At 37.5% G+C, this 27,111-nt stretch overlaps 4 protein-coding genes across 7 annotated transcripts; 1 reads left to right on the top strand and 3 right to left on the bottom strand.

The window, feature by feature from the left end:
- Positions 1-347: 347 nt before the first annotated feature.
- On the bottom strand, positions 348-4,545 carry LOC121237811 (calcineurin B-like protein 3). 3 transcript variants are annotated; one of them, XM_041134695.1, is made up of 10 exons: positions 4,469-4,544; positions 2,853-2,934; positions 2,609-2,763; positions 2,223-2,305; positions 1,983-2,042; positions 1,759-1,867; positions 1,521-1,573; positions 1,365-1,445; positions 1,058-1,170; positions 348-642 (listed from the first exon to the last, which is right to left on the bottom strand). In XM_041134695.1, exons 3-10 carry the CDS (start codon positions 2,730-2,732, stop codon positions 585-587), a joined length of 681 nt encoding a protein of 226 aa, XP_040990629.1. In that variant the 5' UTR covers positions 2,733-2,763; positions 2,853-2,934; positions 4,469-4,544; the 3' UTR covers positions 348-584. The 3 variants fall into 3 exon arrangements, 2 of the variants coding, with proteins under 2 accessions (XP_040990629.1, XP_040990630.1); XR_005934991.1 differs by having other exon boundaries at positions 607-642; positions 1,346-1,445; positions 4,469-4,545; XM_041134696.1 differs by lacking the exon at positions 4,469-4,544 and having other exon boundaries at positions 2,853-4,259.
- A 3,079-nt stretch (positions 4,546-7,624) lies between these two features.
- On the top strand, positions 7,625-16,356 carry LOC121237177 (formin-binding protein 4). Of its 2 annotated transcripts, none has more exons than XM_041133793.1 (10): positions 7,625-7,924; positions 8,579-8,671; positions 9,226-9,344; positions 10,160-10,926; positions 11,683-13,016; positions 14,437-14,516; positions 14,608-14,700; positions 14,769-14,842; positions 15,252-15,384; positions 16,089-16,356. In XM_041133793.1, exons 1-10 carry the CDS (start codon positions 7,840-7,842, stop codon positions 16,170-16,172), a joined length of 2,862 nt encoding a protein of 953 aa, XP_040989727.1. In that variant the 5' UTR covers positions 7,625-7,839; the 3' UTR covers positions 16,173-16,356. The 2 variants fall into 2 exon arrangements, with proteins under 2 accessions (XP_040989727.1, XP_040989728.1); XM_041133794.1 differs by having other exon boundaries at positions 7,869-7,924; positions 8,579-8,949.
- A 716-nt stretch (positions 16,357-17,072) lies between these two features.
- Positions 17,073-26,338, bottom strand: LOC121237355. The gene is made up of 5 exons (XM_041134064.1): positions 26,181-26,338; positions 24,422-24,496; positions 23,938-24,161; positions 23,638-23,707; positions 17,073-17,381 (listed from the first exon to the last, which is right to left on the bottom strand). The coding sequence occupies exons 2-5, from the start codon at positions 24,465-24,467 to the stop codon at positions 17,185-17,187; spliced, it is 537 nt and encodes a 178-aa protein (XP_040989998.1). The 5' UTR covers positions 24,468-24,496; positions 26,181-26,338; the 3' UTR covers positions 17,073-17,184.
- LOC121237354 lies at positions 17,491-19,187 on the bottom strand. The gene is made up of 2 exons (XM_041134063.1): positions 18,002-19,187; positions 17,491-17,910 (listed from the first exon to the last, which is right to left on the bottom strand). Exon 1 carries the CDS (start codon positions 19,154-19,156, stop codon positions 18,374-18,376), a length of 783 nt encoding a protein of 260 aa, XP_040989997.1. The 5' UTR covers positions 19,157-19,187; the 3' UTR covers positions 17,491-17,910; positions 18,002-18,373.
- Positions 26,339-27,111: the final 773 nt, after the last annotated feature.

Genomic DNA, 27,111 nt, shown 5'->3' with positions numbered 1-27,111 from the left:
CTAATCCTTGATCTGTCTCCGTCTAAGGCGTGGTCAAGCAATTATAGGGTGCCGCTATTCCTTCTGCTGATTAGAAAAATGATCCATTAACCATTGGGACCTGTAATTACATTATCTATTCTCGTACTTGTGATGTATGCATGGCGCGGACCAATACAATAGGAGCCGAAAGAGGTAGCATCATTTTCCTATGACAATTTTAACATGCTGCATAACTCGACGTCCCTGCGTTGGAGGGAAGAGGGGTAGCTAGCCCTTCCAATATTGGATTTGATCATTACTACCTAAAGTCGTGTCAACTCCCCTTCGGAGAACCCACTTACACAACACGGTGCAAGTTCTGCACCTTAATAATTGAGATCTTTTATTAAATTTGAACTTATTATTTCTGCAACTTGCAATGTATAACCCCACATCTATTGTGAGGTGAAAATCCAGTCATTGGATAAAATCCTCAATAAACAACTAAAATCTAAATGATGTAAACACTCTCTAGGCCCTCCATACGTGTGAGGGCACAAGTTTGTAGAGACAAACTAACCATGATTAAGAAAGCCTTCTGAATTTCAGTGCAATTCTCAAGTTTAGGTATCATCGACTTGTGAATGGAACACAAAGCTTGGGAATGTTGTGGTTATGTCCCTGCTCAAACAAATGAAGCAGATCTCTATTAAAAACTTATCCTACGCAGATGCATGAGTAACTAGTTAACTTCACGATGTTTAAAAAAAAAAAAAAAAACAGCTTCAGACAATTTGTTCACATGTTCTCTGTTAGCAAGGTATCATCAGATACCGAAGCAATAGCATAGATTTGCAGACACACAACTAGGATCACATCCATCCACGACGGGTTAATGTTTATGCTTGCAGCAGAATCATCAATAAAGAGTGATTATGAGTTTCCTTCCGTGAGGGAAGATTGGGAAATACCTGACCTAGGACTTTTTATTTGTTGAGTGGGAGGACAAAGACCAGGAGTAATGCACAAATTTCACAGGTAATCATTTTATAACAGTGAGAGAAATGAAAGATAGACACCGAAGTTCAGAACTTACTTCAGGTATTGAAGAGTCATATTCTTCAGGAGGGATGGATGTTGCAAAACAAGGCTTCTCCACTCTTCCTTGTCAATCTTCCCATCATGTTTTGTATCAGCTTCCTCAAAGGTCTGAAAAAGAAGGCTTTAGACCCTAGAGTTCATATCATAATACTATTTATTTTTTATTAGTTCAAAAAGTAACTATGCGTACACATTCTTGCAATGAATAACAATGAAACACCTGGACTTCCTTCAGCAAGAAGTGACAATGATAATGAACAATATAATTAAGCATTAAGCTAACCATGAGGTTGAGTGAGCACCTTGTCAATAATACTTTCTATAACATCATCTGAAAGATTCATCCCAGATTCAGCAAGCGTAGCGACTACCATTTGCTTTACCTGGACAGAAGGCAGAACATTTGAAAAACCAAATCTAGCAATTACAGAGATTACCCCTGTCAGAACAATATTTACCTCCTGTCGTTCGATGAAACCTTGCTGCTTTAGATCATATAGTTGGAACGAAACTGGAAGAAGACATTATAGTTAACGTAAATAAATTACTAGGCAGTTGTATAACTGAGAAATGATGATGAAATTTACTCTTCTAAGCCAATGCATTCATGTCACAAATATGTTCATATGATCAAAATCTTTGCCTAAAAGATGGGAACACAAGAAGGAAAACTCTAGCCAAGCCCAAACCACGTACAATCAATCTTATCCTCAATAGGGGCGTTTGGATGGAAAACAGAGAGAGCACGAGCAAACTCTTCAAAACCCAGTATTCCATTGTGCTTTGTATCAAACAAGTCAAACACCTGCAATAATGAGTAATGCTTAGACAGTGAGAAACTTATGAGATACACTCTTATTTAATAGGTGCAGTGGTAAAATGGTTTGTTAAGCAGAAAATATAAAATAAAAACAGGTTACCCGATCAGCAAACAGGCTCTCCTTCTTGTTTGTCTTGAATAACGCCAATTGAAACTCTTCCTGTCAAGGGTATACAATACACAACTTCAGAGAAGCTATAAAATGATTATGGAAAAGGGGATCATCAGTTTCATGTAAAGCACAATACCACAACGACATCCACTCGAATCATGTAAAAAATATATGCTTAGAGCATAAGTTGTCCAGTAGCCTGTACAAAACTACAAAACACATACAAACCTTGGTAATCAGCCCATCATCAATAACGGCACTACTGATCTTCTTAAAGAGCTCATAAAGTGCCTCTATTTCACTTACACTGACTGCATCCAAGTAAGGAAAATATCAATAATCTTCAGTAAATTGTTTTATTGTTCTGTTGAATAGAGAGGAACTGCATGATAAAATACATTAGAGCTACAATCGATTCTATATCTGCTTTTATTTAGTTCTACACACTGGAAAGCACAAAGTTAAAGCAAGATACAATCATACAAAAGCCATTCTAAACGATATGGCATTAATTCATAGGTATGTATTCATCTATCATTGTTAAAACTCATTGCTGCAATACATGATACAGATAAATAATGGCATGACAAACAAAAAACAGATTAATAGCATACAAACTGTCTCCCTTGCAAGAAGTTCAGGATCTTCAAGTCCTCTTGATTGCTTGTATAAATCAAGGTCACAACACCGCAGTAGGGAAGCACCTAAATGCTTAAATGCCCCTATGCACTGCAACATGATATTTTCAGCAAATCAAAACACTCCATACCTGTCTGAACAGAGGAAAGAAAAAGAAATGTTATTTAGGTCACTCTATGCAAGAAAATGATCCATATGCAGGCAAAGAGCAGAATGGACCTTTTAATCATTTCCAGCTTCTGCTGTCCAAATTAAAATTGCCAAAATCTGTAGAAAAACTGGAGCCGCCAAGATCTGGTTCCAGGAATGAAAGAAAATTGTTCAATGCGACCTGATGCAGCAAGAAATCCTCAACCATACATGAGACATAGCTTTTGATAGCTGTAGAATGTCAGGACAAACTGCAACATGTTTCGGTCAGGACATGGACATATCACATAGTGCATGATGTCTGTTGAAATATTTGAAGTTGTTTTTTCTGTTCCCTTTTGTCTTCTTTCCTTTTCTAGAATGTGGAGGAATATATATTTTTCTCTACCGCAATAGCATTAATTATCTAGACTCAATAGCTTATTTATATAGCATATTCCTGAGGGTGAAATTCAGAGATCTGTTTTCCTTTTTTAAGCCCAAATATAGGAGGCATAACCAAGTTAGACAGCAAGTGTACAAAAGAATAGCCAAACAAAAAACAGACTCCAGGATCAGAATATAATTCAAAGTTACAAATTATGGTAGATAACAATGTCTATGGAGTGTACAGGTTGATAATGCATAATCCAACTTAAGATTTGAATGACTGAGAGTGGTAATTGGTGACTTGTGAGGAATAACTTGCGTTTCAATCTTTTCAGCTGATACATCCTAACATTTTCATGGAAATTCATGGGAAAAAACAATAGAAATCTCCTGAACATTGAGGTTGAAAGGAAAAAATACAGTTTACTAGGTAATGAAGGGAGATACTAACCAAATTCAACCAAGTCATTCCCAAGATGGCCTCAAGCATCTTGCTCAAAACCATTTTTTGGAATTATTGCAATAAAAACCAGAATTGAATCACCAGGACCAAGAAAAACACGATTGCATGCACATATGCGAAACATTCATCAAATAAAAAACTGAATTTAATAAAAACAAAGCAACCTCCCCCCCGCCTTCCCCCACATTTTTCTTTATTCACTAGACCCGAGCTTAGAATTATGACATCATACGACTAAATTAGGCGTAATTACGACACTAACTCCACTGAAATTCCAGAGTAACTAACAAAATTAACAATGAGACGATCACAGATTGAGAATCTACTATTAACAAACTTCAAGAATTCGCCCCTACGACACGAACTTCACTGAAATTCCAGAGTAACCGAAAAGATTAACAATGAGAGGATCACAGATTGAGAATCTACTATTAACAAACTTCAAGAATTCGCCCCTACGACACGAACTTCACTGAAATTCCAGAGTAACCGAAAAGATTAACAATGAGACGATCACAGATTGAGAATCTAATCTGTGATCCAAATACCACAAAAGACGTCTATAGCAAGATCCGATCATCCAATTCCACAAGCAACAAGTAACCGAAACAAAATATAAGTTAAAAACAAAACTGTACGATAGAATTAGTTGCGTGAGTTTTCTACCGTACAGTGATAAAAGCTCCGAGATTTTCTGAATTCAGTGAGCGATAATTAGTAAATAAACTCGACGATCGGTTTTTCAGTTCAGAAGCCCATTAAAGCAAAAGAAACAAATAAAGACCGAATATTCTTTCTTTTTCCCATCGTTACTCTGCAAGCTAACGGCAGAGCACAAAGGGAAAGCGCTCACCTTGTTCCCGAGGAGTGAAGGGAAAGCTCTGCAACGACGCTTTTGAATTGTACACGCTTTCGTGCGCCTCGCGGTATTTGTATCAAATCTTAAGGAAGGTGATGTGAGAGAGAGAGAGAGAGAGAGAGAGAGAGGTGGGAATTCGAGGCTGTTCACAGGCAGCGTTACAAGACGTAAATTGTTTTATGATACAAATAATGGCAGTAATTTTGGACCCGAACGTGAAAGATGCTCATCCTAAAAGAAAAACAAGAAAAAAAAGATACGAACATGTTGAGAGGGAAGGGAGCGATCTACGGATTAGGAATATTAAAATAAGAATAATATTATATACAATAATAAAGTGTGAAAATGTCGCGATCGTTTTAAAAAATAATTGAGCATATTATAAAAAAAATTAATTTTTTTTTACGTACTTATCATATTTACTTATTTTTTTCAAAACAATTACGAGTTATACACTCTACGACTGTAATTATTATTTCTCTTAAAATAAAATAGTTACTTCTTCATTTTCTTTTAGTTGCTTTATTATTTTCTATAGTTACCATTTTGAGAAAAAGTTATTCTCCAAATATAGTTAGTGAAATCTAAAATATACCTAAATTTTGTATAAATAACTTGCATTAGACTAGCTAAAAATCTTAAGTCTAGACTTTAATCTACAATAACTCTAAAGGAATTTTTAAAGTTTGAGATTTATTATTTACTTATTAAATCTATATTTTATTCACAAATAATAAACAAGGCTTTATTAAATTCTTTTTAAAATTTTCATTAGTAAACAATGTTATATTATGTCTAGATTTTTTAGAAAAAATATTTTTTTGTAAACAAGGTTTTATTATGTTGGATAATTAGGTTGATATAAAAATAGGACAAAGTCGAGGCAAACCTTTGAAAATATTTAAAATAGTTGGGAAAAAATAATTTGGAGTAAAAATTAAATTATTAATTAATATATGAAGTGTATTTGTAAAATATAAAAAAAATTATTAAAATACATAATATCATATTATTATTTTGACTTTGGGATGCATAGTCTAATGTAAATTAATATCTTCAATGATTTTGGCATTAGCCAAAATCTCAACTTGGCAATAACTAAATCATTGCCAATGCTCTAAGGGAGGATTTGATTATTAAAAAATAAAAGTAAAATCTATTAATTTTTTTTAAAAAAATCTACAAGTTATAGGGGATTACTTTCTCCATCTAAATAAACATGAGTTATTATTTAAGTTAGATTAGAGCACTCACAATGGTTTTTTTTATCATATCCTTTAAAATATATTATCAAAACACATTTTTTTTTTTATTTTATATGTTGACTTTTACAATATACTATATATCAGTTTATCTAATTTTTTCTCTAAATCATTTAAATATTTGTTTATTCATTTCAAATATTTCTTCTAACTACCAATAAAATTTTTCATATATTTAATATTTACAATATCTCCCCAATCTCAAACCCTCCCTCATCTCTCACGAAACTCTAAACTGAAGCAATTTGTTTCCATTTCAAACAACATTGTTTGCTACCATTTTAACCTAAAGCTCATAAACAAAACCTCAATTGATTCAAGAGAATAACACAAAAGTTAAACCTTAAGACCCTTTTTCTGAAGAGTTAATCAGACCCTGAAATTAAGAGAGAGAAAATTAACAAATTGAGAAAATAAATTATATGAAGCAGTCTCTGCGATTTTGGGGTGTTTAAAGATAGGACAAACGAGAGGATTTTGTTACTTTTAGTGCTGGTGTTATCAGATGAAGACAAGGCAGCCATTGTTGCCGCGAGAGAAAACTCAATGATGACATCGATGAACAACAATTTCAGGTTTACTAGAGGAAGAAGATGGCGCCAAACAAAATACAGACTGATGAGTTTTCATAACTGAGTGAGAATGCTCTTAGTTATTTCAAATCAGATATCATTATTTTGCCTCATTTAATTTATAAAATTTAAAATTGTATACAAATTATGTTTTTATAACCTTCATATGCGAAAGAAAATTTTGAGGCATGTCATAAATATCTAAAATTAAAAGTTTTATGATTTTTTTGGGGGAGATGGAGTATCTGTTATACAAGAGAATACCTTGCATGTTTGGGCTTTTAGGAAAGAGTGGTGCTACTCTGCCACTCAAACTTAGAGCCTCAGAGTAGCCCACTCATTTTAGGTCAAAATTTCATTTTTATTTTTTTATTCATTTTGTTATCATTTTAAAAAAATATAAAAAAATATCAATACACTAATAGTCATTTCCTTAACTATTAAATAAAAAAATAAAATAAAATATATGAAGTGTAAAAATGAGAGGACAAATTAAATAGGCAAAGTAATATTTTTCTTTAGAAAATGGGATCACTTTCCTTTAGCGTAGGACTCCATGGTTGCGCTTGATTGGGCCTAAGGGCATTGACATCGGCTTCAGCAAAGTTATTTTTAAAATTTGATGAAAAATATATGATTTCTATAAATCTAAAACTTTATTAGCCATAACTCCACATTGAATTAGCTATTGAATTCATCAAAATAATAATATAATATTATTTTTGTAATAAAAATATTTTCATTTTTTTTCATATTTTATAATTACATTAATTATATGTTACTTAATAATTTAATTTGATTCTTACATTATTATTAGAAGACGGTTGGAGATTAAACGTGAATAAAAAAGACTTTTGGAGATTAAAAGTGAATAAAAAATAGATTTAATGAGTGAATAGTAGCCCTTCAAATTTGAAGAAACCTATCCATTTAATGTAACTCAAAGTTTCACACTTATATCTTTGACTAATCCAATGCAGCCCTATTTTAATGAAATTCATCAAATTTTGAATTTGGCTAGCTAGGCTTTTTATGAAGCCAATACCAATGCTCTAATACTGATTTGGATCCCTACCTATCAAAGTTGGTAACTTTTATTTTTATCAAATAATTAATCATATTAAAAAGATTTTTTTCTTGATAGCACATTAAAACAGATTGGTAAGTAAACATCATGAAACCCATTATAATTATTAAATTAATTTTTTCCTTTATATAATTATTAAATATATATATGTAAATTTGTTTTCCGAAAAAAAATGGTAAACGGGCTGGGGCTGGCCATCCAAAGTCCGGAGATGTGTAAAGTGAATTGAGAGTGCAAAGTGTATTGGGCCGGATGGTGGACACGCCATTGGCAAGCGTCTAAGCTCAAACACCCCGAATCGCGCCGCGTACTACTGCTACTACTACTACTCGTTCTCAGTTCAGAATCCAGATCACATCTATCAGCGTCTCCGAGTCCCTAACACAACACAACGAAAACCAATCGCAATTTCGCATACTCAAACCAAATCAATTGGTAAAATCGATGGGGAAGAGAAAAGAGCGTCGTCTCGCAGCTCTGAGCAACGCTGGTCGCCGTGTCAAGCTCGATCTCTGCGCGGAACCCTCTGGTATTCCCTCCCCTACCCCCCCCCTCTCCTTTGTCTTATTAGGGTTTTGTATCTGTTCACATTTGCACTTATTTCTTGTAAAGCTCTTTTGTGGTTCCTTCCTTATCTTAGGGTTTCCAATCGTGATAGATGACAGATAGTCTTTTTATGTGGCTGAATGAAAAATCACACTTTTTACTTGTAAAAGAAAATGCGCCTTCTGTTCGCTATGTCTAGGTTTTTCACCATATATAAGGTTCCCTTTGTTAGCAATTATTTTGGGAAAATTCCATGGCCTAAAGGAAACTATAAGTTTCAGTTTAGATTGATATTTTACCTGTAACCAAATTGAACAGATGTGCTATTTTATTTTTGAGGCTGCACCGAAATTATTGACAAGACTAAGAGAACTAGATCAATACGTAGTCGTATTGTAATAGCTTCTGCTTACGCTCTCTCATAAAAGCAAATGGGGGTGTTGTTTGTATCGTTATAAACTTGATCGGAAATTCAAAATTGTGGCTAGTTTTGATGTTGAGTTACTCTATTAAGTATCGACTGTTTCACTAATGATGACTTGTATGCTTCGGTAATACTGAAGCATCACTGGTTTGCCTTCAGTTGAAATAAATCGTATTTTTTATTTTTTTTCTATATTTCTTTTACTTTTTTTAGGAGATTTGGGTGGCTCCACTGAGTATGATGAAATTGGAGTTGATAAAGATTCGAACCATCATGATGGGTTACCCAATTCACCAGCTTCTTCAGGTGGGTTCCGTCGGTTTTCTTCAAAAGGACTATGTAGAAAGGAATTGAGTGCTCAACATTTTTTTGGTGGAAATATGGAACTATATGTGCAAGACTTGTTATGTTTTTTGCCCCCAAGAAATTGTATTCCGACTGTAGGGTTGCTGTGGTGTTGGGAGCATTCATCTCAGATCAGGTTGGGCCCTCCCCAAGTGAAATTATGAATGACTCCCAATCGATTTGCCCTTGGTGGTAGCATCAAAGGATTTTGGAGGTTTCGACAATTTTTTTTCTCATCGGTTCGTATGTCTCTGGCTTTATTTGCTTTATGCCCCACTGACAGTTTTATTCAATGTGTAACAGGTGGCTGTGAATAGGTCTTAACTGCTCACATTGAATTTTAATATCTGCCTTTTTACAGAATCTCTTGTTTTCCCTGATATTGATTCCAATCACTTCAGTTTTATCAGAATATTCCTCAGCTGTCTGTTTTTAACATTGGGATATATTGATTATAATAAGTATAAAATAATGATATTGGAAGTATCTCTGACATGCTAGCTTTTTGTCTTCAGGTCAACAACTACAGAATCCTCTACTGTTGCTTGGACAATATAGTGATGATGAGTTCGATGAGGAATCAAATAAAGGACTTAATCATGCCATTGCTGAAACCTCCTCACCTAATGAAGAGGTAATTAATTAACTCTTTATACTGTGTTTGTTAACTTGGGATCTGTTGTTTAGGTTTTCCAATGGGACAGAGATTAGCTTACTAGCGAGCTCTCCTTGATCAGGATGGCTTATTTGGTTTTTTTTCTTTTTTGATAAGTAAAGAGCTCATAGGCTTTTCTCATTTTATTTTTGAATATATATCTGTAATTCCCTCTCTCTCTCTCTCTCTCAACACATTGCTATATGTGAAAAACCAATTCACATCAGTTGGATTGTGTTAATTTTGATGAGATGTGGAGAAATGGATCATTTATGACTGTATTACAATGTATTGCTTGAATTTGTTTTGGAAGTGTAATTGTTTGTTTGGAAATTTTTATGTTCACTAGATGATGATGATTATTATTATTATTATTATTATCACTGCTATTATTTTGATATAACTAGTTATTATTTTGATATAACTATTTTTCATTAGATTTTCAAATGCCTGTTCTATGAAAAGCCCATGTTATGCCTACAAATTTGGTTTTCCTGAAAATATGATGTTTCATTATGATGTAACTTGATTTATCTGAAAATGTCCAAATGTGGTTAAATTTTACTTGTTCGTTCCCTTGATCATGGATAAATTTTGTTCCCTTCTCATGTTGAAAATCTGTTTCTTGTGCTTTACACTTGGGAAAAGGTTATCTATATTACCGAGGTGCATCTGTTAATAGAAGACAAGCTACACAGCAAATTTGTAGTGTCTGTTCACGTAATAGATCCCACACTTTGTCATTTTAATTTTTGTTTGCTTGGAATGCTAATTGCATCCTTCTTGTCTCTCAGGTTAAGCTTTTTCTTGATGAAGAATGCAAATATCTGGATGTCAATATTGGTGAAGACCTTTTTGTCGAGAAGGTCAAACAACAGGACAGTGAGCGGGAGTCTATGCCACCCGATATTACCGATAATCTGGAGAGCTGTGATAGGGGGGAAAGCAATCCTACCACACTAGGAGATTTACAAGAAGAAACAGAGTTGACGGAACAGAATTCCGTTTCTGGAACGTCTGATGCACAAGTTGTTGGTGATGTTATTTTGGGCTGGAAGATGGTAATGCATGAGGAGAGTAACCGTTACTATTACTGGAATACTGAAACTGGGGAGACTTCATGGGAAGTGCCTGATGTTTTGGCTCAGGCAACTGGATTGACCAATGGGCTGACAATCTCTACTGTTACTGAAAAAACAGTATGTGCTCCTATGGCTATAGGGGATTCCAACATCATTTCAGATGCGATGTTAGGTGTTTCTTCAGCTGCACACCTAATTGAAGGGATCACGGATGCCAATATGGTTGCTCATGGATTAGACGCATATGGGCATGGACGGCATGGACACCAGATGGATGATTGCAGTGAAGCGTACAAAAATGAAGCTCGAAAAGACTCAAATTTGAGCACCGATGTCAACTCTAGTGAATTAGGAGCTCGTTCTGAGAAGTACGTGCTTGACACTGAAGCTACTAAAGGATATGAATCTGGAGTTGATCTTTCTTCTCATCTTGTGAAACAGTGTGAGTGTTTGTTAGAGAGGTTGAAGCCACTTAAAGGGTAAGCAAATCCTGCTTCGCTTTTTCTCCATTTTCTCAGAGATTTGATTTTAATCATTTGATGGCCAGAAATTATTTTTAGAAAATAAAAAGAGAGGATTATGAAATTTCTAGTTCTTCAACTTAAAAATATTTTAATAACCCTCCCTACGAGAACATTCTCATGGAAGAACATATGGAAGACTAACGCCCCCTAAAAGCTTCTTTTTTTGTATGGATAGCTTCGTTAGGGAGATTTTCACCTTATAATCTAAGGAAACACGGACTCATTGTATTGGATTAGTGTTACATGTGTAAGAAAAGTGGTGAGTCTGTGGATCACCTATTATTGCATTGTGATGTAGCCATGAGTTTATGGAACGATATCTTTGCGAGAGTGGGACTTATTTGGGTAATACCAAGAAGGTTTGTTAACTTTTTGGCCAGTTGGCAAGGCATCCGAGGTAACTCTCAGATTGCAGCTATGTGGAAAAGATGATACTGACCTGCCTATGGTGGTGCATATGGATGGAGAGAAACAGTCGGAGTTTTGAGGGTTCAATTTTGAGGATTGTGAAAGGACAATGGATGAGCTTAAAACTTTTCTTTTTCCACACTTTATTCCATTGGTCGATTGTTTAATGGCATGAACATACATAGATAGTCATGCCTAGGTGTGGCTATTGTATATGTCTTGTGTAATTGGCTTCGCCTATTATCAATAAAATTCTTATTTACTGAAAAAAAAAAATTGTAATAACTTCATTTTATGTTTCAGGTCCCATCACATGCAAGGTCTTGACTGGGTATTAGAGTATATTTTGGAAGTTGAGATTAGACTTTCTGATTTGAAGTCACTTTCATACTACGGCTCATCATTGCTTCCATTTTGGACATATACTGAAAAGCAGCTTAAACGGATTGAGAGTGGAATTAATGATGAAATCTCTAAGATTGCTGAATCTGCACACATGGATGAAGTTGAGGGAACTCATGTTTCTACCTTCAATGGGAAGGGCGAATTGCAGGAAACTATGCGGCTTGAGTCTGAAGCAAATGGAACTGAAACTAAAGGGGTTCTTTCTGCTTCTGTTGATACATCAATGATAGTTCTGAAAGATTTGCACGGTAAAGCACCTCACGTAAATGCTGAAGACATTTCTTCATCACCTACTAGAGGTTTAAGAAGCGATGCAGGAGTTAGTGAACTAGTCAATGAGGCTGAATTGGGTGATGAGTGGAATCACAAGCATGGGTTTAATGCTGCAGAGGATGTTGACATGGATGTGGACATGGAAGTTGAAGATGCAACCTCTTCAGGCAACACAGCATTGAACCCAACACAGCTGAATCTACCTGCAGATTACCCCTCCTTGGTGCCAGAGGATGGGTTCACTGTGCCACCTCCTCCGGATGAGGAATGGATTCCCCCACCCCCACCTGATAATGAGCATATTCCTCCCCCACCACCTGATGAGCCACCTGAACCGCCTGAACCCTCATATCCTCCACCTCTGCCCTACATGGAGACAGGGCACCCTCTTACTTACACCGAGCAATACAATTTATCATATCCAGTTTCTAGTTTTGAATATCATGGACACACAGTAGCTGAAATCCTGAGCAGTAATTTATATGGACCTGCTGAAGGATCTCAAGTTGCTGTGCCCCATGCGCCAATTTACTATAACACTGTTCCTAGTACATTGACCAACATAGCTTCTGACCTGGTTAACCCTGTTCAGCCTATAGTTTACTATGAGGTTCAGGATGGAACAGTCCCTGCAGTACCTGTAGTTAGTGGTGTGGAGTCCTCTGGGTTTCAGAGTGAGCCAGCTCCTGTTAGCTATGACACCTTTTCTGCTGAACAAGTTGCCCCTGTCAACTCCTTTGTGGGAGCAGGTCATAATTCACTACTGAATGTGAACGCTAATATTTCTGGTGGTGGTGGTGAGACTGACAAGGCATCTATAGAGGTTCCGTCTACCTCAGCTACTATCCAAGCTCCTTCAACCATTTCGGTTAAAGACAATTTTCCCGTGCCACCTACTGATTCTACTTCAACTGCTTTCATTACAGCCACATCATTGGGTACCAAGGTTCAATCTAAAGGTATGGTTACTGATTACCTGGGTTACTTAGTGGTCTTCCTGATTTGCATTCATGTTACGTTTGTAAGCATACTTAGGGCCGATGTACGAGTTACTGGATGATTACCATTATAGTTGTAGTTTTTACTTTTCTTGGATATTTGGTTCTCAAAACGGTCAAATAGAAAAAGTTTTCAAGGAGTCAAGAATCTGTTAGATTGTGTTACTAAATTATTCGTCTTAGTGATGCTCCTGCTGGTACTATTGATGGATTCTGTATCTATATGTCAATGGTGTACTGGCATCATGCTGTATCTAGAATGGGACATATATCTTGGTGAATTAAGGGGATGCTTGGGGAATGAGATAAGATGAAAATTTTGTGAATAATAGTAAGATGGTTTGTGAATAGTAGTGAGATAGTTTGAGTTAAGTATTTATTAGATTTTGGAAAATGAGAGAGAAAAAGTTGAATAAAAAATATTATAAAATTAAAATATTGTTAGAATATAATTTTTTAATATAATTTTTGTTTTACTTTTAAAAAAAATATTGTTTTTGTTTTGGGATTTGAAAAAATTTAATTGTTTTTTATTTTTTATTTGGAGGTTTGGGAAAATTGTAATGATTAGTTTGAAAAAATTGTAATGATTAGTTTGAAAGTGCGTGTTTGAATGATGTTTGGGAAGGAAATGAGATGATATGAGATGGGATGAGATGAAAAACTTTTCCAAACATTCTTGAAATCTTTGTACTTGTCAAGTTATCTTTTTCTCTCCCATTTTGGGAGTAAGTCATGCCATATTTTGGGTTTTGTGTTGGAAAGCTTATTTTATTTATGACGAAAGAATGAGACTCTCAATTTCAGTTCTCTCTCTATCTAGGTAGTAAGCTTTTGGTTACTTGGTGCTCGTACTGTGGTTAAGTATTACATGCTAAACAGCTGTGTTTGTGTGGTTCAATGTGAATCTATTAAATACTTGACACTTTTTTTTTTCGGGGTTGGCGCGTCTTTGGGCTTGATCTAGATTGGATATGTTTCTAATTTCTCCTTCTTGGGCTTTGTTAGGATCATTTTCCTAGATGGGCTTAGGTGCCGTTTGGATAGTGAGTTGAAATGAGATGAGTTGAGATGAAAGTTGAAAATTGAATAAAATATTGTTAGAATACTATTTTTTAATATTATTACTGTTTTAGAAATTGAAAAAGTTGAATTGTTTATTATATTTTATGTGAGAATTTGAGAAAGTTGTAATAATGAGATGAGATGAGATGAGATGAAACACTTTCACTATCCAAACGGAGCCTAATGTTCATTATTTCCTTATATCTATTTCTGCTCCCTAGCTAGGTGTTTTCTCTTCTATACATCCAATGTACTTAGCGTTGATATTAATAAATTTGTACTTATAAAATAAAAACTACCTTTTTCTTTTGATCAGGTCTGCGCAGTAAAAAGCGGACAATAGCAGCTGCCCCATCCTTAAGGTCTAATAAAAAAGTCTCCAGTTTGGTGGATAAAGTATGTTTTTATCCTACTACATCCCCACCTAAAAAAAAAGGGGTCGTCTTTGTTTGTGGTTCTTTTAAGATTAATACATTTATTTTATCAGTGGAAGGCAGCAAAAGAGGAGTTGCTTGAAGATGAGAAAGAACCTGAAGATCCTTATGAGATCTTAGGAAGGAAGCGACAAAGGGAAATAGAGGTCACATCTGCTCACAAATTACTATAATTTTGGCCGTTGCTGGTTCCTTACATGTTTTATGATTGCAGGAATGGCATGCACGGCAAATTGCCACTGGAGAGGCCAAAGATAATGCTAATTTTCAGCCTCTGGGCGGGGATTGGTATGGGCCTAACACCATCTTAACGATTTTTCATTTAATGAAATTCTTAGGGCAATGTGCAGCACCAAGGATTATGTTATTACTTGGTTAATTCAAAAGAATTTCCTGAATGTTTGTTTAGTCTTTGTTCCACTTGAATTATCCGAGTTGCATTTGTGGGAAACTCCTTGCCGAGATTGTCTGTTCACCCCTGGGATTAATTGGGACGCTGTTCCCGGACACCCGGTGCCAATAAAAAAAAAATTGTTCATTTAGTTTTGCTTTTTTGTGGCAATTAGACATTTTTTGAACTTTTATTAGGAGTTTGGACTCTCTCTATGCATGCTCAGGCACGTGCATACACATCTAACTTATAATCAATTTTTATCTTATTTCAACTCCATGTGTTGTGTAATTCCTATTTATTTAGGCGTGAGCGGGTGAAGCGCAGGAGAGCTCAGTTAGCCAATAAGGCTGCAAAGACTCCGCCAGAGGCAAATACTGATGGAAACCAGCAGCCTGATTTAATAGAACTCTCGAGAGATCTTCCATCGGGATGGCAGGTGTGTTTGATAATTGTGGTGACATGCTTAATGTGGATTGGGATTTTCTTGTTTCTGAGAGAAGTGAAATTAGTTTACGATCTGCTCTATTTCTATGGTTATTATAACCCCTAGAGGTTGACTCAAGTGGTAAAGGCCCTGGGCTTGGTGCTCTCTTCAAGTCTAAGGTTTAAATCTCCTTTGGTGCAAACAATCACTAGGGGCTATTGGACTGGAGGATTTCCCCTTGCATTACTTGAGGTGCACTTGCGGGAAATTCTGTGCGGGCCTGTACACCCTTGGGATTAGTTGGGACATTGTTTCCGGACACCCAGTGGCAATAAAAAAAAATCTATGGTTATTACACACAATGAGGTGATGTGTTAAACAAGTATCTTCAGACCCTCCATTTACCAGCATGAAGTTGGCAAGCTTTTGACTCTTTTTTTTTCCTGGTATGGGAGAGGGAAAACGAAGTCTCGATCAGTGGTCCAAGTAGGGGGGAAATTAAGAGTCTCGATCACCAAAGCATTGAATGTCCAACAGGGAAATCTACTTGGTCGATAATGTTGGACATACGGAGATCATATACTAGTTTGGTTTTCCGGAGACTTCTGGCCACTTGCTAGATTTTCTCGTTAGAGTGATCTTGATTTACAGGGAGTCTCATTTGTTCCCGACACTAATTTTATTTTTCAATCTTCCACTTTTTCCCCCATTTTCAGGCTTATTGGGATGAAACATCGAAGCAGGTTTATTACGGCAATTCCGACACCGTAGAGACAACATGGACGAGACCGACAAAATGAGCCTTTTTGAAAGTAGTGTTGTGGTTCGGAAGTTCATATAGTTTTGAGTATATCGGGTTACAATTTTTCATTTGTTATAATTTTTACCCATTGTATGTATATCTGCGAACGCTGATTAGGAATCAATTTTATTTCCCTCAAATTATTTTCCATGCAAGCTAAAATACAGAGTTGCCTTTTGTTATTGCTGTGCGCTCGCGAGCTTCTCTCGTTTCTTATTTTTCCTTCTCTTTTTCTTCCCCCATGTATCAGGCGTGGAATGCTTGTGTTGTGTTTGGTTGTTTGAATTAAATTTAATTAATCTCAAATCAAATTTTTATAAAAACGATGGGTTCCGTTACTTTTTTAATTTTTTATAAAAAAATTAAATTTCATTTCAATCTACTTTATATATTTCACCTTTAAAATTTAAACTCATTTCAATCTAAAAAAAAAAAAATCCCGTAACCATTGAGAGGGAATTGTTCAAGTACTCTGTTACAATGTATCTACGAGGAATCTATATTACTACTACCTAGGATGTGACCACAAATAAACTCCTATATAAATTAAAGAGAAAAATTGCACCAATGATACCTGAAACATATCCACCAATTTGTAGTTAAAACACAGTCAATACACACATACAAGAAGTTAGGTTTGGAGACTGAGTTGAGATGAAATAAACTGAAATAAAAGTTAAAAATTGAATAAAATATTATTAAAATATTATTTATTATTATTATTATTATTATTATTTTGACATTTGAAAAAATTGAATTGTTTATTCTATTTTGTATAAAATTTTAAAAAAACTGTAACGATGAGATAAAATTAGATGAATTCAAATCAACTTTGAATCGGCCTTAATCTCATCTTTTCTATTAGCCAGAGTTGGCATGCTAAACTCAAGCCATCTACTTTATAGGAAACTCTTTTTTTTTTTTATAAGTTACTTTATAGGAAACTCGATACAGAAAGAATGCTGGATGAAAATACTCCCCAAAACTAATTAGGACTTCCAAACCTTTCCTCATCTTCTTCTTTCATCCCGATAAGCCCCCTCACTTTCCTTATCCTTTAAAAAGCCTAGAAAAGCAAGAAATCCAAAAAAGAAGAACCCACCCGACCAATTGCCTCTGCCTCCGCCACCTCCACCACCACCATCACCATCATCACGAGGTGGTAATCCGGACCCGCCGTCATCAAGTTGAGGTGACTTTTCCTTGCCTGAAATCACAGTTAACCATTATTTTTTTTTTTGATAAGTAAAATAAGTATATATTCATCCAAACAACTGTCACTTACAAAATCAGAATATGCCCTACTGAGCATTAGAAACTAAAAACTCATGAAAGTCCATGCCATTAAAGTCCACAGCAATGGCTCAAGTACAAAGGGTCCTAAAAAATAACATTTTTAGCTCCACCATAGATCTCTCTGTCTTCAAAAATCCTCTCATTGCGCTCCTACCACAAGCACCACATAATACATATAGGAATCATCTTCCAAACCACTTTGATCTGTTGCACACCTCGAATCAAGGTCCAGCAAGCCAAAACATCCAACATAGTTTTCAGCATAACCCACGCTAAATCCATTCTGCTGAGCACCTCATCCCAAATAGTCCTAGCTATCTCACAATGTAAAAGTAAATGATTCACTGATTCACCCCCTCTTTTATACATACAACACCAGTCTACTATGATTATGCTTCTTTTCCTCAGATTATCCGTAGTAAGAATCTTTCCCAAAGACGCTGTCCACACAAAGAAGGCAGCTTTGGGAGGAGCCTTATTACGCCAAAGCTTTCTCCAGAGAAATTGTATCTCAGTAACTTGTGTAAATACCTTGTAAAAAGAGCGAACAGTGAACACCCCTTTCCCTGTTGGCCTCCACCACAGATCATCTGCATGCTGGGTATTTGGGCGACAAGAATACAAAAGACTATAAAAATCTACAAAACTCCCCATCTCCCAATCCTGTGCTGCCCAATTGAAGTTGATATTCCAACGGATGTTCCTTCCTACGACTTCCATTACCTCCGCCACCATGGCATCTTTAGCATTTGCAATCAAAAACAGTGTAGGAAACAAGTCTTGTAGAGTACTAGTGGTACACCAAACATCCTTCCGAAATCTGATCTTGGAACCTGTACCCAATTGCAATCTTGTGTGTTGATGGAAAACCACCCATCCTCTTCTAATGTGTTTCCATAGCCCTCATTCCAGAGGCCCCTCTAACTTCTCTAGTACACCAACCCCCCCTAAACCACCATATTTGTTCTCAATCACAGTCTTCCATAAGGCTTCTGGTTCCTTGATATATCGCCACAACCATTGGCCAAGTAATGACCGATTGAACACCCTCACATTTCTGATACCCGAACCGCCATTGGAGATAGGACAGCACACCATCTCCCACTTAACTAGATGGAATTTAAACTCTTCACCTAAGCCCCCCCACAGAAAATCTCTTTGTAGCTTCTCAAGACGACCTGCCACACTTGCCGGTATAGGGAATAAGGATAAGAAGTAAGTGGGTAGATTAGAAAGGGTACTTTTAATTAATGTAGTCCAGCCCCCTTTTGACAAATACATTCTCTTCCAACCTGCCAGTCTCCTCTCTACTTTTTCAATCACAGTATCCCAAATAGAGCGCGCCCTCGGGGCTATACCCAGTGGTAATCCCAAATAGCTCATAGGGAGAGACGCTATCTTACGACCCAATATGCCAGCCAACTCCCTCAAATTATGAACTTCTCCAATAGGCACCAACTCAGATTTGTCATAATTCACTTTTAGACCAGACACTGCTTCAAAACAAAGCAGCAATGCCTTCACAGCCCTCAACTGATCTGGATCGATTTCGCACATAATAAGCGTATCATCTGCAAATAGCAAATGTGAAATGGTAGTGATACCCCTACTCAGCGATCCAATCTGAAAACCACAAATAAAACCATTAGTCACTAAAGCCGAGATCATCCTGCTTAGTGCCTCCATAACAATAACAAAAAGTAATGGAGATAACGAATCCCCTTGTCTCCATAACAATAACACAGAGAATCTTGCCGTGGATATACACCATCTGATCCAAGACCTCCATCTTTCTCCAAATCCACACCTACCCAGTAAACATAGCAGAAAATCCCAATTAACATGATCATACGCCTTTTCCATATCTAACTTACACATAAGCCCTAAGCTGCCAGCCTTCAATCTACTGTCCAGACATTCATTAGCAATTAGAGCCGCATCAAGTATCTGTCTACCCTTCACAAAGGCATTTTGAGGCTTAGTAACAATCTTCCCCAAGACCCCACTCAAACGATTAGCAAGCACTTTAGCAATGATCTTGTAAGTACCATTCACTAGGCTAATAGGCCGAAAATCAAAAATCTCAAAAGCCCCTACCTTTTTAGGAATTAAAGCAAGGAAAGTGGTATTGAGGCTTTTCTCAAATTTCCTTACTGAGAAAAACTCCTGAAACACCTTCATAAGATCCTCCTTTATCACCTCCCAACATTCTTGGTAAAAACCCATAGAGAAACCATCAGGGTTGGGGGCCTTATCTTTTGCCATTTTCCTTACTACATCATAAACCTCTTCCTCTTCGAAAGCCCTCTCCATCCTAGCAACATCCCCCGACTCAATAGTGTCAAAAACCAAACCATTCAGAGTAGGCCTCCACCCCACCTGTTCAATGAGGAGCTCTCCAAAGAAACCAACCTCGTGATCTTTTATTACCTCTTCTTCTCTACACTCGACCCCCTCAATTTTCAGCATCTCAATGGTATTATTTCTTCTATGAGAGTTTGCAATTTTATGAAAAAACTTTGTACTCCGGTCCCCTTCCTTTAGCCGAAGAGCTCTTGATTTCTGGCGCCATGACATCTCTTCTTGTAGAATTATTCTCTCAAGATCTGCAACCAGCAAAGTTTTCTGTGCTTGCTCCTCCTCAGTAAGTGGTCTCCCTTCTTGTAGTCTTTCTAACTCCTGTATTTCCTCCCACTTAGTATTTTTGTTATCCTCTATATTGCCAAAAGACTTTTGTTTCTACAACTTTAAGTCTCTTTTTAAAGCTTTCAGTTTATTTGCAAAAATGAAACTGGGAGTCCCTTCGAAATGATACGAGCTCCACCATCGTTTGACTCTTTCCACAAAACCTTCAGACTTCAACCACATGTTCTCAAACTTAAAATACCCTCTACCGCTGCGAATACCTCCACAATCAAGCAAAATAGGCCAATGATCTGATGCTAGGCATACCAAACGAGTTTGCCAGACATCAGGAAAATGGCTTTCTAGCTCAGATGAAATTAAGAAACGATCCAAACGGGACCAAGACTGATTATTCGACCATGTGGCTACACCCTCTGCAAGTGGAAGGTCGATCAAATTCAAGTCAAAAATACACTCAGAGAACTCCAAACTTGTTGGCCTCAATCTTCTACTTCCAGAACATTCACTTTGGAAACGAACCACATTGAAGTCCCCCCCAATGCACCAAGGGAGCTCCCACCAGCTATGCACCCCTACAAGCTCGTCCCACAACAATCTTCTGTCAACATCTTGATTAGGCCCATACACACCTGCAAATGCCCACACAAAACCATTTGATACACATTTAAATGAGCATGCTACCAAATATCTCCCTATGTATTCCTCCACTTTCTCTACCACACGCTTATCCCACATCACCACAATTCCTCCCGATGCCCCTGAAGAGGCCAAGTATACCCAATCTACATACATGGTGCTCCATAAACTCCGCACTGTCTTCCTACTGATCATTTTCAGCTTCGTCTCCTGTAGACACACAATGTCCGCTTTCCACTCACGAATTACATGCCGAATCCCAATACGTTTCTCTACCTCGTTGAGACCCCGGACATTCCAAGATACAATCTTGGGCTTCATTGGGAAATAGTCAGCCCCTTCCCTTTTGCCCTATTCCTACTAGAGCTACCCTCCGAGTTCATCGACCACATCAATCTTTTCAATTCCCAGCTTTTCTTCGATTCTCCCTTCTTATTTTGGCGATGTCCAGCTTCCATAGCAGTTAACAAAGCTATGAATTCCTCCTCATACCCATCACAAACAATCCCCACCACATGTTGAATTTTCCTTGCTTTATGTATAACCCAATCTAAGGCTTGATCTGGAAAATAGTAATTCAATGGGATAGGATTCCCTATTTGCTGAAAACCACCCCCCATCGAAAGCTCCTCCAATCCGCAAGCCTCAGGGATGAAAGGTTCATCCTCCACTGAGTGCATCAAGTCATCTGAATCCTCCTCCTCCTCAGCCACCTCAACTTCCTCAAAGTGTTTCACAGACAGGTCCATCGGCGATTTCTTACCCTCCTTAGGCGGAGAAAACCGAGCCTCGTAGCCCACCATAGCCTGTTGCGCACAGAAACAAGCTGACCCATCGCCGGCCAGATCATCGGCAGCCTCCTCTGTCACCGTCGGCGCCGTCGATGCTACCGACGGCTGACCCATCGCCGTCGGTTGGCTATCTGGCACAAACCCGAGGCTGTGCAGCTCGGGGTGGGAACATCTGGTTAGACCCATCGCCGGCCAGGTCATCGGCGGCCTCCTCTACCACCATTGGCTGACCCACTGCCGTCGGTTGGCTGTCCGGCCCAAACTCGAGGCTGTGCAGCTCGGGTGTGAACATCTGGCTAGGGCTCACGCCAGACGTAACAGGCTGGGCCTCATTTCTGCTGCTTTGGGTTTGGGGCCTGGGCTGAGACGACCCAGCCCCATTTGGGTTCTGTGACTTGGGCCTAGAAGGCCCTGCCCCACCCTTCTTTCTCCACACAGCCCATCCCTTCCCCTTTAATAATTTCTGCTGGGCCTCATTCTGGGTATTGCCAGGCCTGTGACCCATATCTTTAGATTTCCCTTTTAAAACCCCCGTATCTTCCTTTGCCTTTAATGAACCAACAAATGCCACTATTCCAGCCACGTCCCTCTGCAGAGAACGCAACTGTCCCTGCATTTCCAACAACCTCCTTCTGACTTCCCATGACTCCTGACACGCTACAGGGACTCTGCCAAGGGAGTGGCTCGACACACCTTTTGGATTTGACATTTCTTCCTTGCTACCTGGCCCTTGCCCTTTACCTGTGCCGTGACTCCGATAACCTCCACCAGTCAAACCACCCACTTTCGAGCCATCCTTCCCTTGCTCTAACAGCATGTCCTTCATTTTCCTCCATCCCCATCCACTTTCTCCTTCAGGAATACATATAACATTCCTCCTCCCCCCCTGATTATACTCTGAAATTTCAAGATATCTCCCTCTCCTATTAACACAACGTTGAGCAATAATACTGCTGAATCCATTTCGTGTTGCCGAATAAACCTCCATCTTCCCTTTGCTTAGGCACTCCTCTAAAACCCTCCCAAGCCACTAGATTGAAGGGTAACCCAGCACCACCGAGTGTTCTGTTTTCCATCTTCTCTCTGTTACTCGCATACCACCAGCCCCAAGTTTTGACAAAATAAAGCATTTAGATTCAATCACCACTTCTATATATTGACCCATTATAATCCTCAAAAACTTCCGAGACAATCAACGTAACATAGACAACGAAGGAAACATTACAAGAAGCAACAAGGAGAAAAAGTATGCATGTGTACAGAGAGAAAATTTTCAGAAGAGTTTGGCTGTCTTAACCAGTTTCTCTATCCCTGAATCTGATTATAATACTTAAAAAATGAATCGATAACCGGCATATTTGATCACTAAGGTAGCCTGCAAATATTCAAATCTACGGAAAGAAATGAGCGATGCTTTGAAGATAGGGAGCGCACAATGGCAGAGCTTCAGAATTTTTTTATGCACTTAACCATTATTCACAAGTGAAATTTTTATGTAACCACCCTATACCATACACTCATTTAAGAGTATTACGCAAAGCAAAAAGTACAAAGATCTGACTAATGGATTGGTAGCAGACACTGAATGCCAAGGACAGTCCAAATTACAAACAAGGTGAACTGAATAGATCAAAGGGGCAGTTATACTAGAGGGCTGAGAAATGAGCCCCGAAAAGAACCAAAGTTGCATTATGGCAAACAAAAAAGCAGAGAAATGAGACAACTTTGGAAGTGGGACGGAATGAGTGGTGAAAGACAATCAATGATTCAAGGCATGAGAAATAATTTGTACAAGTTCTAAATAGACAAACCTTGCGCAGAACTTCATAAAAATGTGGACCCCACCTTTAAAAAGTGTAAAAGAAACTATTCTTTTTTAGTGAGACCCAATTTTTTACAAAGGGCCTGCGCGAGACTTGTCTATTTGGGACTTGTATCTAACATTACTCTTTAGGGCATTTTGCTATGCCACTGGATCCCAGCAGCTCACACCCAACTATGACCTAAGGCAGGTGGCGTGATGTCTGGATAGCAACACCTTCACAACATTAGTAGTAGTTTAGCCGGTTGTTCATACTTAAAAAAAGCTATTACCAGGAATGTAAGTAATTGTTGGGGCCTCCCGTGTAACAGTTTGAGTTTGCTCTGCACCACATCTTGCATTCTGTACAAGAAACCAAAGATGAAGGTTGAAGAAAAAAGGGGGAAAAGAGAGCATATGATCAAACCTTAAAATCCTACTCTCAATTTTGCATGTGACCATAGTAGGACACTTGATATCAAAGGAGTCAAGTCCATCACAGCATGAGACAAGAAAAGCATACATGACAAGCAATGAATTTTTTTCTCTCTTGACAAGGACAAGCAATAGGAGATATGAAAGAAAAAACCTACCAACACAGAATAACATCTAACAGAAGCAGACTGTGTTCGAGAAGAATGCATGAGAGGTCTTCTTTTATCAATAGGCAAAATTTGGGCACTAAGCCCCAACGGTCTAGTTCTAGCAATTTCAGGTGGTCGCATTTTCCCATTGAGCTGTTCAAATGAAATGAAAACCTTCACGAGATTAGATCGAGTAAGCCGAGTATGCCTGCTGCATTGACCCTCTCTTTTCCCTGTATAAAAAAAAAAAGAACAGTGGAGTTGCATTATAAATAATCAGAATCTAAAGTTCAGGCATTTTACACAATTTTGGTATCAATCCAACTGAAGAAAAAGTCATCCTCCCCGCTCACTGCTCACTGCTCATTTTATTGTATGTATAATCAAACTGAGGTGAAAAAGAAGTCTATTATCCAGTTTCAAAGTAAAACAAACACATACTATATCACCGTACTTTTCTGCCAAAGTAGAGGAACAAAGTCATCATATTTACCTAGTACAAATTGATGCGAGGAGGCAACAATATTTGCAGTCAACATCAGCAACTTGATTTGTGTGGAGCAACAACCTGAAATATTAGTGTTTGCAGTAGAGCAAAATGCACCTGATGAAAAAACTGAAATAAAACTTGTTAAGTAAATGAAGATTGAACACTGCCGCAATTAAAAGCTGTAAAAAGAAAACAAACATAAATTGAAAAACCGGCTACTCTTTAGGTGGCATCCAAAATCAGTTTATCCAAAACATAGTAGACTTTTGTTCCCCAATGTTATATTCCTTAAAAATTGTTTGTAATATGAAAAATATATCATTTCTATAAATCTCAAATATAAGAGTCTTGTAAATAAGAAATACTGTCACAATAAAACCTAAGTCCTGTAACAATAAAACCTCAAATTGGAAATCCATTTAGAACTAATCATATTTTAGATCAGAGTGAGTTGGGTAAGACCTGCAATTCTTTGCTTTTGGAGCAAAGGAGTAGTTCATGAGAGTTCTTTAGTCCCCAAAACAAAAGGTTAAAAATAACTTAAAACTTAGCCAAGGGTCTTTGTTCCTAGTTGAAAATAAAAAAAAAAAAATGTATCAAACACGTCTTGAAAGCGCCCTTAAATTCCCAACTTAAAACACTCGTGAAAAGGAAAATAAGAAACAAAGTTCAATCCCCAAAGCACCATGTAGGGCTGAGCCTGACTGAGTCAGAGTCGGTATGCAGGAAATCTGACTCTGGTCCGAATCCGACTTACATAGGCTCCGATCCAAGTGCGAAGTCTGATTTGGGCAAAATCTCATTCCAACCAATTGCATATAGAAATCAATACAAAGTTTCTTTGACTGTTTTTAATTTTATAGTTTAAGGTATACCACGCAAATGGGTGCAAAAATCTCTTATCATCGATCTGCTTCAGCATAGAAATAAAAAACTCACAAGAGCTTCAAAAAATTCCAGACTTGTTCTATAAATTATTCAAAACAAGTTAGAACTTAGAATTAAACCCAAAAGCAGCTATAGATTTTGAGGCAGAAATCTACAATTTACACAAGAAAATTTACAAAGCAATATTTCAAAGAACTCATCCACAAGTTTTCCTCGTCATTAGCAAGCCCATATAAAAAAACTCATCCACAAGAAATCAATCTCAGGGGACAGGGAGATTACCGTGGATTGACTGAAATTGGAACGGACGGGGACGCCTATATTGAAAAAATACCGAGAGGAAAAAAAGAACCGACGGCGAGGGGCAGTTCTAGGTGCTGCGAACGCGTAGAGGGACGACCGGGATGAGAGAGAGAGAGGAAGAGGAGAGAGTCTGAGAGTGAGACTGAGTGAGGTCGGTGGTCGCGCGGGCGGGGGGGGGGGGGGGGGGGGGGGGGGGGGGGGGGGGGGGGGGGGGGGGGGGGGGGGGGGGGGGGGGGTGTGGTCGGGGGTCATTCTCTAAAGTTTCAAATAGATATACAGAACATAATTAACAAAGCTTGCCTTTGCCCCATTGCTCTAATACGAAAAGAAAATTCCGTCCTTTGCGAGATTCTTATCTTCACGAATCATGGCATTGTAAAATCAAATTAAAATCTATCAGGACCCTAAACAGAAATCTATGATCAGTGAACTAAGGTAATAAAGTTCTAATACGAAACTAAAGCTTTAAAAAACAAAAGCGTTTGCTTATACTGCGTTTGTTCGAGGAGAAAACCCACGGAAAATAGGACGATTTTACGTAGAACTGTGAATTCATAAAAAACGAGCTCACCTCAAGAAAATTGAACGCTCGGACTATAACAATTTGAAGGTGGGTTATCCTCTTGGTGCCGGAACGATTGGGAAAAGAGAAAAGAAGACAAAATGAAACTAGAAGTAGTGTTTGGATTCGCGTTGAATTTATGACAGCCAAACAGGGAGTGAGAGATGCAAGTACAAGCGGAGGAGAAGAGAGTAATAAGTTGGACTGGGCTACACTATGGATTAGGCCTTGATCTGAACCAATCAACGCAAAGAGCCCAAGTATAAAGTAAACGTTAATCTTGCGGGCCGGCTCATCTGCTTACGAGGGAAGGCTTTTGCTAATACTTTTTTCACCCATATTTAACTAGAATTGTCAAATCGTGTTTTCAGATCATATTCATGTCATGTCTTATCAAGTTATGAATATTTAATTATATAAGTCAATCCAAATCCAACCCAGTAAGTTAAACGTGTTAAACTTTCAAACCGTAACCCAATTTATTTAGAGAACAAATCGTGTCGTGTCACTCATTTTGATTCGTTTAATAATTAATTTAGAAATATGTTAACACAATACGACTCATTTAAATTCGTTTGTTTCATGTAAATTAGTTGAACTAAATCACATAACTCATTTGACCTAATTAATATAATTTCACATAAAAATTAAAATCTATATTTATTATAAGCACAATATCTTAAAAAATATATATCAATATTTTTAAAATTTTAACATATAATAAAACTAATATTACAAACTATATAATAAAAAATATAAGCATAGGTTAAATTATAATCCCAATAATAAAAACATAAGGATACATAGAAATTTCAATATTACAACTTAACAATAATAAAACTTTAATTTGAAAATAAATTCTAAACAGATCAAAATGGAATTGATTTTGTGTTAAACATGTTGACCCGTTTATAAATCGTGTCTTAATAGATCAATCTGT

The sequence above is a fragment of the Juglans microcarpa x Juglans regia genome, chromosome 6S (assembly GCF_004785595.1).
Source record: "Juglans microcarpa x Juglans regia isolate MS1-56 chromosome 6S, Jm3101_v1.0, whole genome shotgun sequence".
Lineage (NCBI taxonomy): Eukaryota > Viridiplantae > Streptophyta > Magnoliopsida > Fagales > Juglandaceae > Juglans > Juglans microcarpa x Juglans regia.
This window is presented reverse-complemented; position numbering and strand designations above follow the sequence as displayed.

Bases quoted from the DNA above. Each gene is read 5' to 3' on its own strand.
- LOC121237354 (XM_041134063.1), bottom strand. From the start codon at position 19,156: ATGGAGGCACTAAGCAGGATGATCTCGGCTTTAGTGACTAATGGTTTT.
- LOC121237811 (XM_041134695.1), bottom strand. From the start codon at position 2,732: ATGTTGCAGTGCATAGGGGCATTTAAGCATTTAGGTGCTTCCCTACTG. The intron at 1,868-1,982 runs GTAACCTGTTTT...TCATTATTGCAG, and splicing joins AGAGCCTGTTTGCTGATCGG to GTGTTTGACTTGTTTGATAC. The intron at 1,574-1,758 runs GTACGTGGTTTG...GTCTTCTTCCAG, and splicing joins TATTGAGGATAAGATTGATT to TTTCGTTCCAACTATATGAT.
- LOC121237355 (XM_041134064.1), bottom strand. From the start codon at position 24,467: ATGTTGACTGCAAATATTGTTGCCTCCTCGCATCAATTTGTACTAG. The intron at 24,162-24,421 runs GTAAATATGATG...TTTTTTATACAG, and splicing joins CTCGCATCAATTTGTACTAG to GGAAAAGAGAGGGTCAATGC. The intron at 23,708-23,937 runs GTAGGTTTTTTC...TTTCTTGTACAG, and splicing joins TTAGATGTTATTCTGTGTTG to AATGCAAGATGTGGTGCAGA.
- LOC121237177 (XM_041133793.1), top strand. From the start codon at position 7,840: ATGGGGAAGAGAAAAGAGCGTCGTCTCGCAGCTCTGAGCAACGCTGGT. The intron at 8,672-9,225 runs GTGGGTTCCGTC...TTTTGTCTTCAG, and splicing joins CAATTCACCAGCTTCTTCAG to GTCAACAACTACAGAATCCT. The intron at 14,843-15,251 runs GTATGGGCCTAA...CTATTTATTTAG, and splicing joins CAGCCTCTGGGCGGGGATTG to GCGTGAGCGGGTGAAGCGCA.